General features: G+C 37.8%; 1 protein-coding gene across 9 annotated transcripts in view; it reads right to left on the bottom strand.

The window, feature by feature from the left end:
• The window catches only part of LOC103092814 (trichohyalin-like), an 84,881-nt gene extending 68,319 nt beyond the window's left edge, over positions 1 to 16,562 (bottom strand). For 6 of the 9 annotated variants that reach the window (XM_056817516.1, XM_056817518.1, XM_056817519.1 and 3 more), the window contains exons 1-7: positions 16,381 to 16,562; positions 13,519 to 13,745; positions 10,850 to 10,919; positions 6,825 to 7,042; positions 6,320 to 6,350; positions 5,191 to 5,414; positions 1,292 to 1,340 (exon numbers count right to left, since the gene is read on the bottom strand). In XM_056817516.1, coding sequence (XP_056673494.1) covers positions 1,292 to 1,340; positions 5,191 to 5,414; positions 6,320 to 6,350; positions 6,825 to 7,042; positions 10,850 to 10,919; positions 13,519 to 13,745; positions 16,381 to 16,547 — 986 coding nt within the window. In that variant the 5' untranslated portion in view covers positions 16,548 to 16,562. Of the gene's footprint in view, positions 1 to 1,291; positions 1,341 to 5,190; positions 5,415 to 6,319; positions 6,351 to 6,824; positions 7,043 to 10,849; positions 10,920 to 11,802; positions 11,856 to 13,518; positions 13,746 to 16,370 lie in introns of those variants that run through there. The other 3 variants (XM_056817517.1, XM_056817522.1, XM_056817523.1) reach the window with 3 other exon arrangements.
• Between the last annotated feature and the right edge of the window lie 386 nt (positions 16,563 to 16,948).

Genomic DNA, 16,948 nt, shown 5'->3' with positions numbered 1-16,948 from the left:
GCAAAGTCCTTTCCTAACAACCTAATGAGATAGATAAGTAGTGAAAATATTTTCACAGATGAGGATATTAAAGCTAAGGGCGAAGTAGCTTGCCCAAGGTCACACAGCTATAAAATGTTGAAACTGGGACTCAAAGCCAAGTCTTCTTATGACTTCTTTTGCTTTTTTTCATTTACAATGAACTACCTCTTCAAGACAGCTTAGGTTTAAGATTCTTTCCAATTCCAAAATTCCACAAGCCTTGATTACTAACAAAAACTTAGATGAGATTAAATTATGAAAAAGCTCAGAAGAAATAGATACAAGTATCCAAATGAAAAGAATTATGGGACATATCTAGAAATCTAGTTGAAATGGAACATAAACTACTACCATTAATATACATACATATCAGATAAAATTAACATGTAATCATACAATATTTGAGTTGGAAGCTGGTTTGTAACTACATAGGGTATCTGAGAGCAGAGACCCATTTGGTCATTTTTAGGTCTTTTTGTCCCGTTCTCCCCCCCCCCCTTTCTATTTTTATGTGCTCCATAGCTAATGCTGGGACTTCTTTAGAACAAATTTCCTGCACAAGGTTTCGATTGGAAGAGATCTTAGAAATCATCTAATCCTTTTTCTTCTCTCTTCCCTCTCCCCACCCCCCACCAAAGGGATAAGAAAACTAAAGTTCTGGAATCATGCAGCAGAAGGTACAGGCCAGACTAGAATCCAGGACTTATGATTCCCTGTCAAGGTTGTACCTTTCATGCTGTCTCTTTTTATAGAAATGGTATTGTTGTTGCTGAGTCATTTTCAGTCATGTCCAACTCTTTTTAACCCCATTTTGAGTTGTTTGTTGTTGGGTTTTGTTTTTTTTTTCAAAGATATTGGAGTGGTTTGCCATTTCCTATTCCAGTTCATTTTACAGATGAAGAAACTGAGACAAATATGGTTAAGTTCCTTGTCCAGGATCACACAGTGTCTGAGGCTGGATTTGAATTCATGAAGATAAAAAATTCTGATTCCAAGTCCAGAGCTCTATCCTAGCACTACCTTGCTGACCCATGGGAATATTGACAATAATTCAACCAATTTGACTTAATTCAATAAATCAAATTGAATTGCTAACTAAAAAGAATTTCATGCAACTTAGAAAATAAGCAGATCAAATTTCACTGGAAAAGCATTAGCCTCCTCACTCTAGGATGAAAATTTCTGAATTGTACTCAGAAAAAGCCTTCTATTCATTTGCATTGCTATAGTTTACCAAAACTTGAGTCAAATAAGCCCAAAACACACTTACCTTATGTTTGAAGAAGATGGAAAGATATCTGGGCTTTGTAATTCACTTCCTGAAAAGTACAAGAAACAAATGAGATCATTATGAAAAATCTCTTAAGATAGGGACACTAAGTTATTAGTGGACTGCTAGTAAATAGCACTATTAGTGATATTAGCGAATAAGGACAAATGGGGTACTGTGGATGAGAAAACTGAAAAAACCTGCAGCAGAACAGAAGTAGCAAGACCTGCAGAAGAAAGCATTCTAAATGGAATGGTGACCAGGAAGGATGGTTGAAGAAGGAACACCCAAGCTGAGAGACTGAGTCTCTTGCTCTTGGGACAAGAAAGAGTAAGGACTGAAAAGATCCTGCTCTCACTGATTTCTCCCTTCAAGACTCAAGTGAATAAATCCTCAAACCCTTTATCCATCTTTCCAATTTTAGACTCTATTCCACTATTCTTCAACATAGGAGTATTTTAGGATTAGGGAAATCCCAAACCCTCCCTCCCATCAACTTCCCTATGTTTCCCCTTCTCCTAAATAAAACCCCTTGTTTAAACATACCAAAGAGTGAGTTGTCTGTCTGAAATATCAAGATACTTACTTAGAGCTGATTTCCAGTGATACCAGCTGAAGAACCAACTGATGGGGAAGGGAGGAGGGAGGAAAGAAAGGGAGGGGGGTAAAGAGGGAGAGGAGGATGTCTGATCTGATCTTTCCATCAACATAACCCTCAGTTAATTCCCCTAATACAGTGCTAGAGTGGAAAACTGGGAAGTACTGATCAAATTTAGGATCACAGATTTGGAGTGAAAAGGCCATCCAATCCAACCCTCTTAATTTGTAAATGAAGAAACTGATGAAGACGAGATGACAAAAAATATAGAAGGCATAGTTCCTGCAAGGGGTTACTGTATTTTGTGGGAGAAAAGCACAAAAGCAAACCCCCATTACAGCAGGGATTCAAATGGACTATAGGACCATAGACCTAGAGATAGAAGGGACTTTGTTGGTTGTCAACATCAACAATCTTTTATAGATGAGAACACTGAAGATCAGAGATATGAAGTTGCTCAAGATCACTTAGTAAAGCAGAGAAAATATTTGAACCTATGTATTTTTACTCCAAATTCAGTGCTCTTCCCACTGAATCATGATGCCTCCTTATTCCCTGTTTACTTGAAAATGTTGTCACCCTCTTGGCTAAAAGTTAGGGGTAACTTTCTTTGAAATTCAAGATATGTCTTCTAGGGACAAAGTATTACAGTTCCAAAAGTGAAGGGGAGCTCAAAATCTAGGGAAGGGCAACCAACTGTAGCAATGACACTTGTCAATGTTGATTACCTTCTTCTAGATTCTCTCTTCTCGCTAGGTTTTTGGAACACCATTTACTCCTGGTTGTTTTCTATCTTCTCTATCTCTTTTGCTGGATCCTCATCCAGGTTATGCCCACTAACAATAGATTTCCCACAGGGTTTTGTCTTAGGTTGGCCTCTTCTTACACATTTTGTTAATATCATCAGCTCCCATGGATTTAATTATTATCTTTAGGTCTTAATTATTTAATTATTATCCTCAGATCTATCTGTCCTGCCTAATCTTTCTCTTGACCTCAAGTCTCATCATACCTTCAGCTGTCTTTCAAACATCTCAGATTGGATGTATAGAAGACAAATCAACATGTCCAAAACTGAACTCTTTATCTTTCTCCCTAAACTCTCCACCATCCAGATTTCCTTATAGCTATTGAAGGTATCACCAACCTTATCCTTATTCACTCTCAACATAGGGTACCGTCCTCAACTCCTCACTCTCTTTTGCCCTCCATAGCTAGTCTGTTGCCAGGGCCTATTAATTTCAGCTTTAAAACATCTTTCCTATGTGCCCCTTTCTCTTCCTTGATGCTGTCACCAATCTGGTGCAGGACCTCATCACTTCACATTTGGATTATCACATTATTGCAATAGCTTTCTGTTTGGACTTCCAGTCTCAAGTCTTTACCCATTCCAATCAATCTTCTATTCAGCTACCAAAGTGATTTTCCTAAAGTCTGACTACTTCTTCAGTAAACTCCAGTGGCTCTTAATTAGCTTCAAGATCAAATACATAATGCTTTGGTATTTAAAGTCCTTAGGTTCCAAGACAGAAGTGTGGTAAGGGTTAGGCAATGGGAGTTAAGTGATTTTCCCAGGGTCACACAGTTAGGAAGTATCTGAGGTCACATTTGAACCCAGGCAGGACCTCCAGACTTTAAGGCCTGGCTCTCAATCCATTGAGTCCCCTAAATGCCCCCCTTTTGCAGATTTCTTACTTCTCTCCTCAAATATTCTTTGATTCATTGATACTGGTCTTCTTGCTGTTCCAGGAACAAGAAACTCCCACTCTTGCTCCCAGTCAATTTCTCTAATTCCACATCTGGTGTGCTTTCTCTCCTCATTTCTGCCTCTTGATTTCCCCCATTAAGTACTCCCAAACTCCCATCTTCTATAAGAAGTCTTTCCCAACCTTTCTTAATTCTAGCTCCTTCATATTTTTAATTATCTTTTATTTATCATGTATATAGCTTCTTTGTACATCTTTCTTTGCTTATCGTCTCCCCCACTAGATTGTGAGCTCCTTGAGGGTAGGAACTGTGTTTTGCCTCTTTTTTTTAATCTCTAGAGATTAGCACAGTGCCTGGCATATAATGTGCACTTAATGTTTATCAACTGATTGATGATCCTTGACTTCGAGGTGCTAACAATTTAGTATCAGAGATTTGTGCTGCTCAGATTTGGCTCCTTTGGCTGAAGGCCCACAAAAGCCCTTTAGTATAGTCTTTATTTTGATGTCAATAAATTATACCCACAGGGATTAGGAATTAGACATGAGAATTCCCTGATATAGGGGGGTCCTGGGTAAGGAATCTCCTTTTACCAATACAGGTCACTTACAGTGATATTTCTTTAGTACGAACAGTATTAGCTAACTAGAAAACTAAGAGGCTAAGTGATTTGTCCAGGGTCCTATAGCCAATATGGGTCAGAGACAAGAGTAGAAACCAGGTCTTACTGGTTTAATAAATCATTGTTAGATAAATTTCCTAAGTGCTATCTCTTTCTCTTAAATCCATAAACTGTGATGGGGGAGAGAAGACACAGGCACAAATAACTATAATAGCAGGCAAAATTGTAGAACTTTCTTTTTTATCTCCCTAGTGTGCTTCCTATGTACTTTTTTGGTTTCACAAAGCAAGACAATAGAAGCACATATGGCAGGTGTAAATCGTTTGCAGGATATTACTGACGATGGCTTCTTACACATAAGAAGTGACTGGAAAAGACAAAAACAATAGATGGACAATCTATCCGTGTGTGCCCTCTGTGTAAAATGTGAAATGTCTCTAGTGGCCTGGATAGACTCTGCCCTATTGAAAAGAGGATAAACATAAGAGCTGGGCAAGATCAAGTTAAGGTCATATTTTCATCTGCACAACTGGAGGAAATACCAAAATTAATGAGATCATGGATTTCTTGAAGTATTGATATAAAGTTAGTTATCTTAATTATACTTACTACTAGATTGTAATCTCCATGAAGGCAGGTACTGTCTTACCTAAACTTTGCATCTCTTCAAGCATCTAGAATCTGCATCTAGAAGCTGCTGGGCAAATATGAATTAAATTAACTAAATAAGATTGAATAAATGCCTTCCAGACATGAATTTTTTCAGGATGGGAAAATTTGAGTATGTTTGTCAGCAGAGGGGGAAGAGCCAGTAGAAAAGGAAAGACTGATGATTCAGGAATATAGGAAATGATTCATATATTCTGAAATGAAGTGGAATAAAAGTGAGAGAAAGAGAAGGATAAAGAAGATAAAAACGCAAATTCAAGTAAGTATTTAATTTAGTACATTTAAAGAAAGAAAGTCACCTACTTGGGTCTTGGGCTTTCTTACTTGACTCTTCAGGGATCTGTACTGCTTTATGAGAAACTAGTAGTGTAAATGTTTCTTCTGTTTGGGTGGCACAAGTCTTAATTTTCTTCTTAGATTCCATTCCAGTCACTGGGGCAACATTCAATATCACCGATTTTTTGAGGGTCTTTTTTTCCTCCTTGATGTTTTTACTTTCTTTGCCTTTTATTGTATTGTCAAGGAAGCTGTTGGGTAATCAATCAATCAATAAATGTGTGTGTGTGTGTGTGTGTGTGTGTGTGTGTGTGTATTGTAGATAGGAGTTTCAGAGAAAGAAATTTATCATGAAGGGAAGCACCTGGAGGGTGCATTTCCTGGAGAGTGCATTTCCTGGAGAGAGGACCAGCCTACTGCTCTGCCTATCACTTGACCACCTTGGAAGGGAAGTTACAACAGCAAGCAAGGGCTCAATCAAATTTAGGCCCAGCCAATCAGAAGAGTGCACTTCTATCCAAGGGGACTATTGCCCATCATGTGCTCTATTCCCACCAACCCAATTATTCCAAAGAAGGAGTAGTTGCAACCTAGAGTGACTCAGACCTGAGCTTCTCTGAAAAGCCAGTATTCTCTGAAGCATGTCCTAAGGACCGTAATTTAACTGTTATTCATCTGTACAACTTGCTACTACCCCTATGGTTCACAAATTCCCGCTTCCTATTTCTTTGCTTAATCCTGTATTAATCACTACCCATATAGGTGATTATCCCCAATCTCTACGTCTTATTTTTTAAAACATATCCTCAGTACTGGTTAGAATTCTTTTTTTTCTTTAAACCTTTACCTTCTGTCTTAGAATCAATACTGTGTATTGGTTCCAAGGCAGAAGAGTGGTAAGGGCTAGGCAATGGGGATTAAGTGACTTGCCCAGGGTCACACAGCTAGGACACATCTGAGGCCATATTTGAACCCAGGACCTCCCATCTCTAGGCATGGCTCTCAATCCACTGAGCTACCCAGCTGCACCTGGAAATAATTCTTGAACCCAGGTCTTTTTCTCTCTGATGCCAGTGCTCTAACCCTTCCTCCACATTGCTTTCTCACTTCAAATTCAGAGAGCTACCTTTTCTGTGTTACATTCTGACTTTCTTACCTTGCTGTATTCTGAAGAGTATCACCACTCCCTGAATAGAAGAAAAGAACAGAATCACCTTGAGTTCCCATTATCAGGGATATCTGCCCACCCAAGAACTGTCTATTTCTCTTTGGAAGAAGGGTAATCCTTATTCCTGATATGTGAGGCCAGGGAAATTATTTGGTATCTCTTCACAATAGTTAAGCATATAAGGTCTTTCCCTTACGCCCTCATTCTTAAAATTTCAATCATCTCATTTCCCCTTCTCTTCCCTCCCACTCCATTCTCCAGACCTGATTTCATAAGTCTTGTTAATGTTTCCATAATACTAATAAAAGTTCTCAATTATGGGACTCTAATGCATTGCTGATGGAATTGTGAACTGAGTCAATCATTTTGGAGGGTAATTGGAACTATGCCCAAAGGGCTATAAAACTGTATACCCTTTGATCCTGTAACTTCATCTCCTCCAAGAAATCCCAAAGAAGGGATAAGAACCAAAGAAAAAAGAAAGGATCCATACCTTTTTCCGTGTCACTCTGTGGCCCAGAAGAACATCCAGGATTCACAGGAAAAGGCGCACATTTGGGGGATGGGGGAACCCTCACACTCCCTCGTGATGTCACCTTCCCAATAATTGCTTTCATTGGCACAAACAGTGACATCTCCAAGTGTGACACTATTTGGGCAGAGATTTTTTCCTCTTTGCTGTTACTTGGTTCTTCTTTGAGACCATGAGTTCTACCAGGCGAAGACAAGCAGAGCATATTATAAAGGATTTTTTCTAAGAATTAGATATTCCCCCTACTAAATATTTCTCATCATAATAGACCTTCCTTCTCCCAGTGGTCCACTTCTCTGCTCTTTTGCAGTCCTTTTTATTTTTGTTTAACCTCTTATCATATATATTTCCTTCATAATGATTGGCAATGTAATGGAGAAAGTACAGACAATATAATCATAGGATCACAGATCTAGAGCCAGATGGGTCCTCAGAAACAAGCTAGGCTAAACAACTCACTTTACAGAAGAGAAAACTGCATGCCCATTGAGATTAAATGACTTGTTCAAGGTCAGATAGGTAGAAAGTGTCATAGGCAGTAGTCAATGTTCTTTTCACTAAGCCATACTGTTTAATTAAAGAGATTCAAGAGGTAATTGTATAGGTCCTAATTTTACAGAAAAAGAAAATGAGGTCCAGAAAGAGAAAGAGAAAGTTATTTTCCCAGGGTCCTCAAGCAAGTTAATACAAGCTGTTGAACCTAAGACTTCTGGCTAAATCCTGGTATGATTTCTCCTGGAAACTCAGCTTCCAAAGACTCTTTCACACTTAGTTGATGGATTAATGAGTTTTAGGAAATTGCTCCCTCTACCCTTTTTTTTGTTTTTCTTTTTTAGTCTTTATTACAAGGGACAACTCCAGATAGTAGGAGAAGAAACTATTTGGAAAGGAAAATGATAAAAACAAGAGAGGAATATATGCTATATTTCCCTAATTTTAAGATTAACCTGTTTATAAATTTGAAAGCCTTAAGAACTAATCTATTCTATGTTGTAACTCAGTTGTGTTTGATTTCTTGACCCCATTTGGAGTTTTCTTGGCAATCAATGGCCAAATGCAATTCTGGAAAACTAATGATGAAATGTACTAATCATCTCATCTATCAGAGAAGTAATGGATTCAGGGAGCAGTTTGAGATAGAGATAGAAATAAAGATATATATGTAAGTGTATACATACATTTAATACATATATATGGATAAAGAGAGATATATGTGTACACATATTGGTGGTTGTCTTTTTTACTCAAAGAGGACCAAAATGACATCACTACTGATGTCTTTTAACTCTCCCAAGAATTGTATTTAAATGAGGCAGTTGGAAGAGACTTCCGGGTAATCATGGCTGCAATCTAGACGCCACACGCTTCCTCTCCCCGGCAGAAGAAGGCAGGAGTTGCAATCATGATATCTGACAAAGCCAAAGCACAAATAGACCTGATCAAAAGGGATAGGGAAGGTAAATATATTCTGCTAAAAGGGACTCTAGATAAGGAGGAAATATCACTAATCAACATGTATGCACCAAATGGTATAGCATCCAAATTTTTAATAGAGAAACTAGGAGAATTGAAGGAGGAAATAGACAGTAAAACCATATTAGTGGGAGACTTGAACCAACCACTATCAAATTTAGATAAATCAAACCAAAAAATAAACAAGAAAGAGGTAAAAGAGGTGAATGAAATCTTAGAAAAATTAGAGTTAATAGACATATGGAGAAAAATAAATAGGGACAAAAAAGAATACACTTTCTTTTCAGCACCACATGGCACATTCACAAAAATAGATCATACACTAGGTCATAGAAACATGGCACTCAAATGCAGAAAAGCAGAAATAATAACTGCAGCCTTTTCAGATCACAAGGCAATAAAAATATTGATCGGCAAGGGTACATGGAGACCCAAATAAAAAATTAATTGGAAATTAAATAACATAATACTCCAAAATTGGATAGTTAGAGAAGAAATCATAGAAACAATTAACAATTTCATTGAAGAAAATGACAACGGCAAAACATCCTTTCAAACCTTAAATGAGGCAGTTGTACAAACATCAGACTCACCCTTCTAGTCATTGAAGCCCAGTGGCAATATAAAAGTCATGTGAAGAATGAATCAAACTCTCTTTGTCTATCAATCAGTAACTTTTAAGTTAATCAATCAAAAACTCAAGTACCCCTACTTAGTACCTTACCAGTCACTAAGTATGAAAGTTCACAAGTCACTTGCTAGAGTGGGGAAAAACTTCAGAGGCCACTGCCCAGTCACTGGGCTGTGTTAGGCAAATTGAAAGACTGTGATTGGTTCTTGTAAAGTGGGGGAGTGACAGGAAGTGACAATGAGAAAACTGCTTTAAAAAGGCCAGCTCAAGGATTCAAGGATTCTCTTTGCACTGGTGAGCCAGACTGGAGGAGGAGACTCTTTCCCTGGATCCTTCATTGACTTGAGGTGGTGGGTGGAGTGATTCCTTCCTAGGTTCTTCAGTGAGGAGACACTCTCTGCTCATCGGCACTTTGGTGGGACACTCTCTTCAGCATGAGTTCTGGTTATATTCTTGAAGGTCTTTGCCTTGTATGCACTGAAGATTCTCAGCTGAGCATCTCCTGGCTCTTTGGATTCCGACTTCCTTAGGGCTTTGGATTCTGGTAAGATTCACTTTTGGATTTGCATTTGTGATCTGGAGACATTAGTATTAAACTCAGGGTATTTGTAGCTACACAGTACTTTGTCTCTTTATCTACATTTTTTCACTTTCACTCTTTCCACTTCTTTGTAAATAAAGCTGCTAAAAGTCATTTTGACTTAAGCTGTATTATTTTTAAATGGGTGACCACAATATTACTTTAGAATTCTCATATTTAGCATAAAACTTGAATTTAAATTCTTACAGTCAAGACAACTGATGATGGCTTGGGATGCTTCTTTCATGTCTAACCAAGCTCTAAATGCTCAATAACTGCCACTGCTGCTGCCTTCAGGGCTGCTGGAACAAATTGTTCTCATTCACCAATTCTGCCAAGAGAGTTCACATGTCTGAGGTAGACACTATTCACTGATGAGTTTGAGGCTTGTTGATTACTCTGGATTTGACCTGCTTGCTGAGATGGTTTACCAGGGTGTGGCCAATGTGTGTGATTCCTGGAGCCACAGATGAGAATTAGGTGGCAGGTGGACACCAAAGGGGGCAAGAAGTCCTGAAAAGGTCTTTGCAAAGCTCCCACACCAAAGATACTAACTTTCTTCAAACAATGTATGCTCTAGACATAGGTGGAGTGAATAAAGCACTGATTTAGAATCAGGAGTTCAAATCTAGCCTCAGACATTTATTAGCTGTGTGATCCTGGGCAAATCACTTAATTCTGTTTGTCTTAGTTTCCTTATCTGTAAAAAGAGCTGGAGAAGCAAATGGCAAACCTCGTCAGTTTCTTTGCCAAGCAAACTCGAACTGGGGTCACAAAGAGTCAGGCACAACCGAAAAACAACTGAACAACACATGGGGGTATGTGACACAGTGAATAGAACCTGGAGTCAGAAAGACCTGAGAGCCAATCTGATCTCAGATGTTTTCTAATTGGGCAAGTCACTTAATATGATTTGCTTTGGTTTTCTCATCTGTAAAAATTGACTGGAGAAGGAAATGGCAAACCAAAATAATTGCCGAGAAAATCCCAAATGGGGTCATGAAGAGTTGGACATGACTGAAGACAATTTAACAACAACAACAAAACATAGCCCAAAGAGATTGAACTATACACACATGCATGTATGGTCAATGCACAAATTTGTTTATTTTGACTATGCATAGTCATGTTATAAAATTTTTGTTTTTGTTCTCTTTCAGGGGGGAGATAAGGTAGGGAGATAAAGTAGTTTTTTTGTTCACTGAAAAAAGTTATTAGCCTATATACTCTAAGACAAGCAGTATTTGGAACACAAAACTGTTTCAATTGATTTCAGACACCCTTTATAAAGCATCTCCTTACTTTAAGTTAGATACAGGTAGCTGAAGATTTGGTTCTTGACTTGAGCTTCCTTTCATGTTGTCTCCACTCCCTGAAATGAGAAGGAGGAAGAAGAAAGAGTTGTTACTGATGGATTATTATGGGGGAAACTTTTCAATATACTGCAAATATGTGAAATAGGACCCATTATGGGGTAGATGTGGCTCTAATACAACAGAGTTGCCATTATCAACAAGATGTGAATCAGAGAGCAGGAAAAGGGGGCATAGACAAAAAGGAAAAAAAACTGAAGGTAAAATATTCATCTCCAAGACCAGTAGGACCCAACAGAAACCTAAGAGGAGAAAAGGAAAGTCCGAAAGTGGAACATATCTTTTATAGAGGCCTGTGCAACATGAATTTCTGGAGGGGAAAAAGAAAAACCCCCAACAACCACTCTTCTACTCCTATAAATGCTCTATTTTGTTAAAAAAATTATATTATTGTTAATTTAAATTTCTATTGATTTTTATTAAAATTATCAATCCAAGCTCATTTTCTTGGCTAATTAAAATCCCAGGCAAATGCCTTCTGGTAGGATATGAAATACTCATCGAACCAGTTAAAAAAGATAATTTTGCCTAGGCAAAATTATAAAGTTTTTCCTGTTACACTAATCTTAATTTCCCTCAATAGGTCCCTGTGTAAGAAAACATCCCAAACCAAAAGAGAGACAGCTCTCATCACTAAAGTTTAGACCTTCTTATGCTGTATCTCTTAGTCTTCAATAAGCCCATGCCACCTATTTTGGTGCTGGTGTCCTTTTGGTCATCAATGTCCCAGTCTTTGGCTGTGATGTTTCTATGCCCATGATATCAGAGAATCCAAGACCTTTTCCCACACCCTCACAGAAACACATCTTTTCAGAGATCTAAGGGATCTTGTCCCTGTCTAATCCAATGTATACCTGCAAAAAAAAATCCTCTATTACATACCCAATAGTGGAGATCTTCCAAAGTGTCACCATTTCTTTGTCTAGCCATCCAACCTGTTTCAAATGCACATAAATGTACTGTCATCTAGTTTACATATTTTCATCTTTTCCATAGGACTAGTTCAACAGACTATTAAATGTTTTGCTAAAATCTAGGTAGAAATATATCTACAGAATTCTCCTGATTTACCAGTCCAAAAAAGGGAAGGACTGTTCATCTGACATTATTTTTTCTTGGTAAAGCCATGCTAGTAGGTTGTGGCTTTTTAAAAATGCTTTCTTAATAATCATCCTTTTAATAATAAGTTCTAGAATCTTGACAGAAAATATTCTACAAACTGTTTCAATGTCTCCCTCTGAGTGTCCCTTTGCCCCACTTCCTTCCTCTTTCTCTAGTCTCTCTTCTTAAACTGAAGTCTATTTTCAAATCATGTAATATATTTAGTGAACAGTTTTATGCTCCCAGTTGTCAACTTGTACTTATGCGATTCTTACATTCTACAAGTATTATGTTTGTTAATTTTGTCTACATTTGGCTCTTTCATGAATTATAGGGGGAGGGGGGAGGGGGAGCTAGGAGGCTTGGTGGATTGAGAGCCAGGTCTAGATGTGGGAGATCCTGGGTTCAAATCTGACCTCAGACACTTCCAAACTGTGTGACCCTGGGCAAGTCACTTAACTCTCATTACCTAGTCCTTATCATACTTCTACCTTAGAACCAATACTTAGTATTGATTCTAAGATGGGAGGTAAGGTGTTTTTTTTTTTAAAGAATTATATTAAATTTTTTGTTTAAAGGGTGATAAGTTTTCCTACTTTCATTTTTGTAAAAACATGTATAAAGTAAGAGTTTGGACTCTTTCAATAATTTCTAGCTGATCTTCCTACCTGCAGTCTTGGCCATATCCTATATACCTTCCCTGATCTAACACGCTGGTGGCAGAGTAATATTCCTAAAGCACAGCTCTTATTGACAGGAGGGGCAACTGAACTTTCACAGGCTCAAACAAAGAAATAGCCACCTTGTGTAAGTTTACCAGACCTGCCTTTTGAATAGTGCATATATAAGCCCCCAATAAAAAACAAACCTCAAACCTCAAAAACGATTTCTCTTTGTGTTTATAGTTTATTAAATTATGGTTGCTACACACATAGTCAGCGTGACCCTGCTTATCAACAACTCTTTAAGACTAAATTATAGAATAACAGCACTGGTATAACCTATATCAGACTATTTAGTGCCTGGGAAAGGCAGGGGGAGAAAGGGAAAGAGTGAATCTGAATCACAAAATAATAAATGGTTAAATATTGTTTCTACGTGTAATTGAAAAAAACCCAAAAGGTTAAAAAAAAGACTAAATTACAGAGCCATTGCTGATTAGCCCTGGTAGAGCTTTCCCAAAGGGCATTTCCTATACCAATGGATTCCTAAGTCCAATCCAAAACAATTGTGGCTCTTTTGTTTGGTCTATTAAGATGGCTAAGTAGTCAGTGTTACGCAGCCATCCTTGTTCAAGACAGAAAGTAGAATACCTAAACAGATATGGATTTAGTAAGTGGGCTATTTGGAATCATCATAATCACCAGAGACATCGTCTTGACATTTGCCCAACAATCATGTCAGTAGGAGTTGTTTCACTTGGTTTCATAAACTCAGTCATAACAGAAGATAGGCACAGGAGGAAAAAGATATCCATATTTATAAACATAAGGATACCTATCTCTATATCACTGTGTGGTCCAGTCTCCAACAGTCCAACCTCCAAAGAGAAAGGAGGACATTTGTTTTCTCCGTGTGATGGGGACTCTCTCTCCATACTCCCAGGTGGTGTCCTCATGCCAATAATTTGTGGGAATGGTGATATCTCCTGTGATGATACTGCATGGTCAGAGGGTTGTTCTTCCTTGCTGTTATTTGTTTCTTCTGTGGTTCTCTGGGCTCTCCTGGGCAAAAACAAATGGGATATCTTTAAAGAAGCTTCTACATTTTAAACTGGAAAATAAATGTTTTGTTCCCTAAATACTTCTCATTATAGAACCTTATTCATGCACCTAGACCTGCTATGTGAATAGTTTGAGATGAGCAGTAATTTTGGTATGGCTTCATTTTGTGACAGCAATGGTTATGTAAATGTGCAGTCTACTAACATTAGGCTAACATAGAACATTTGACCTGGACTAGATGAAACCAGATTGGACTGGCTTTCCAACCTAGACTTAATTGTTGATCAGTGAAGTGCTGGATTTCATGTCAGACACATATTGTTGTGTATTACTGTAAGGAAACTTGGGAGACACTACAATGGCTGCTAATGTGGGGGAGTCAAGTATTGCAAGGATCATCTCAGCACTAAAACAGGATCATTTACAACAAATGGCAAAGAAAAGTGTGGTCAAAAAGAAAAATTGAAATGTTGACTAATTGCTGAAAAATCATCTCATCTATTCTCAGGGAAAAAAAGCAAAGACATTTTGAGTGACCCAGTCTGAAGTGGTTGTTGCTGATTCTTCTACAAATGTGGTATAGGCTTCTTAAAGTTGGAAGAACAGTAAGAAAGTAAAAAAAAAAATAGCTGCTAACAATTGCAATGAAGAAACCACACTTGTCATTGGTAAGATAATGCAAAATCTGGAGCACTAAAGATGAGAAAAAAGGTAACTTTTGCCAATAAATTACATAAGGGGGTCAAGTCAAGATTTAAAAACCAAGTCTAAACAAGAAGTGGTTCTTTTCCGCTTTATTTTCCCCATGCCTGTTGGCTCAGTTGCTTACATTCATGTCTCTCTCATGTGGGCCCCAGAAGGGTTGTTTTAGCATGTTTAGACTGTGAAGGCTAGTTTAGAAATCTTGGGCAGTCTTTTATTAAAAATATTTCATATTGGGGGCAGCTGGGTAGCTCAGTGGATTGAGAGTCAGGCCTAGAGATGGGAGGTCCTGGGTTCAAATTTGACCTCAGACACTTCCTAGCTGTGTGACCATGGGAAAGTCACTTAACCCCCATTGTCTAGCCCTTACCACTCTTCTCCCTTGGAGCCAATATGCAGTATTGACTCCAAGACGGAAAGGTAAGGGTTTATATATCATATTGGCTAAAATGACAACAAAGGAAAGTAATAAATGTTGGAGGGGATGTGGCAAAATTGGGACATTAATGCATTGTTGGTGGAGTTGTGAATTGATCCAACCATTCTGGATGGCAATTTGGAACTATGCCCAAAGGGTGCTCCAGCCATAGCCCTGCTGGGTTTGTACCCCAAAGAGATAATAAGAAAAAAGACTTATACAAAATATTCATAGCTGTGCTCTTTGTGGTGGCAAAAAAAAAAATTGGAAAATGAGGGGATGCCCTTCAATTGGGGAATGGCTGAACAAATTGTGGTATATGCTGGTGATGGAATACTATTGTGCTCAAAGGAATAATGAACTGGAGGAATTCCATGTGAACTGGAATGACCTCCAGTAATTGGCAGTCTTTTACTAAAAGAATATAATAAAACTTTTAAAAAACTGCTTATAATTTAAGTAAATATTACATATAATCAACAACCATAAGAAGTAAACATTTATTAAATGCTTACTGTTTCCAAGGAACTGTGTCAGGCATTGGTGATACACAAAGAAAAATGAAAAATAGTTCCTTTTCTTAAGAAGCTTATATTCTCTTGGGAGAAACAATGTGTACATAAATAAACAAACAAACAAATAAATAAATAAATGGATGATAATATAAGGAGGGAGAGGGAAATAAGAAGCAGAGGAAGATCTTGAGTAGGAAGTAGCACCTTAGTAAGATCCTTAAAGAAAGCTAAGGATTCCAATAAGTGAAAGTGAGGAGAAAGTACATTCCAGACTAGGGAAATAGACTCGAAGATGGAGACAGAATTTGAGGAATAGCAAATTGGTCAACTTGGTATGAACATACTTTGTGAAAGCAAACAGTATGAAATAAGACTAAAAAGTTGGATTGGAAGTACTTCAAATGTTAAGCTAAGGAATTTGTATTTAATCCTAGGGATAGCAAGAAACTATTCGTATAATTCTGGAGCTAGAAAGTGACATGGTTAAACCTGTACTAAATTTAGGAAGAATTTGGTAGTCCTGTGGAAGATAGATGGGAAAGGGAAAAGTATGGAAATAGGAAAACCAATTAGATAGTTACTACAGTATTTCAGGTGAGATATGATGAGGGCTTGAACTAAGATCTTGGTTATGTGAGTGGAGAAGAAAACAAAGAGATGTTATATAGGTAGAATTGACAAGACTAGGCAGCTGACTATATATGAAATGTAAAAAACTCACATCTGCCTCTAGCCAATCAATTTGGCTAATATGAGAGGTTATAAGTATTTTGACACATAGGAATCATTAGAAAAGGTGACATAGATAGGTAGGTAGACAGACAAATAAAAAGATATATGGATGGATGGAGATATCTATAAATACATACATTTATAAATATATACTATAGATATGTGTTTCTTAGTTTCTAGTTTTAAACTCTTTACTCCTAGCCCTCGATATTTCAATCAATAATTCTGAGAGAAAAAGAAATTTGGAATACAACGTACAAATAATTACCCTTGGTTTCCATGTTCCATTCTTGAAAATCCTTGGTGAATCTGCCTGTTATCCAACCACACAGTGTGTGAAAGAATAAAACCAGTCTGGACCACTTCCTTCATAGTAAGGCCCCAAACACAAAAACTTTCAGGGATGGGCCCCAACCTCTGTTGTGGTGTCACCATGATGTCACCTCAAGTTTTTGTAACCAAGGTGATTGCATATTTGTGCATTTTGGGCTACTAGTTAGGGACCCCAGGGGCCTATGACAATTAAAAGATACCTATTACATTATAGAATTAGAGAATCTAGAAGGTAGAAAGAATCTTAAATTACTTCTAATACAAATCCCCTTCTGTTGTGCCAGTCCCTTCTACAACATCCCCTACAAGTATGATAGGAAGAATTTGCTCCAGTTGCCATTAAGGCATCTGAAGCAGGTATTAGACATTGAAGATACCAAGATTGTCCAATATACCTCAGGCCAGTGTTGGTGAACCTTTTCCTAGTTCAAGTGCCAGAGAGCAAATTCAAACTGTCTGTGAGCCCCTGCATTACTCAAGAGAGCTGAGGAAGTGCTCACTTT

This window comes from Monodelphis domestica, chromosome 2 (genome assembly GCF_027887165.1).
Source record: "Monodelphis domestica isolate mMonDom1 chromosome 2, mMonDom1.pri, whole genome shotgun sequence".
In the NCBI taxonomy this organism is placed as follows: domain Eukaryota; kingdom Metazoa; phylum Chordata; class Mammalia; order Didelphimorphia; family Didelphidae; genus Monodelphis; species Monodelphis domestica.
Note: the sequence above shows the minus strand (reverse complement) of the source record. Positions and strands in the feature narration are given on the sequence as shown.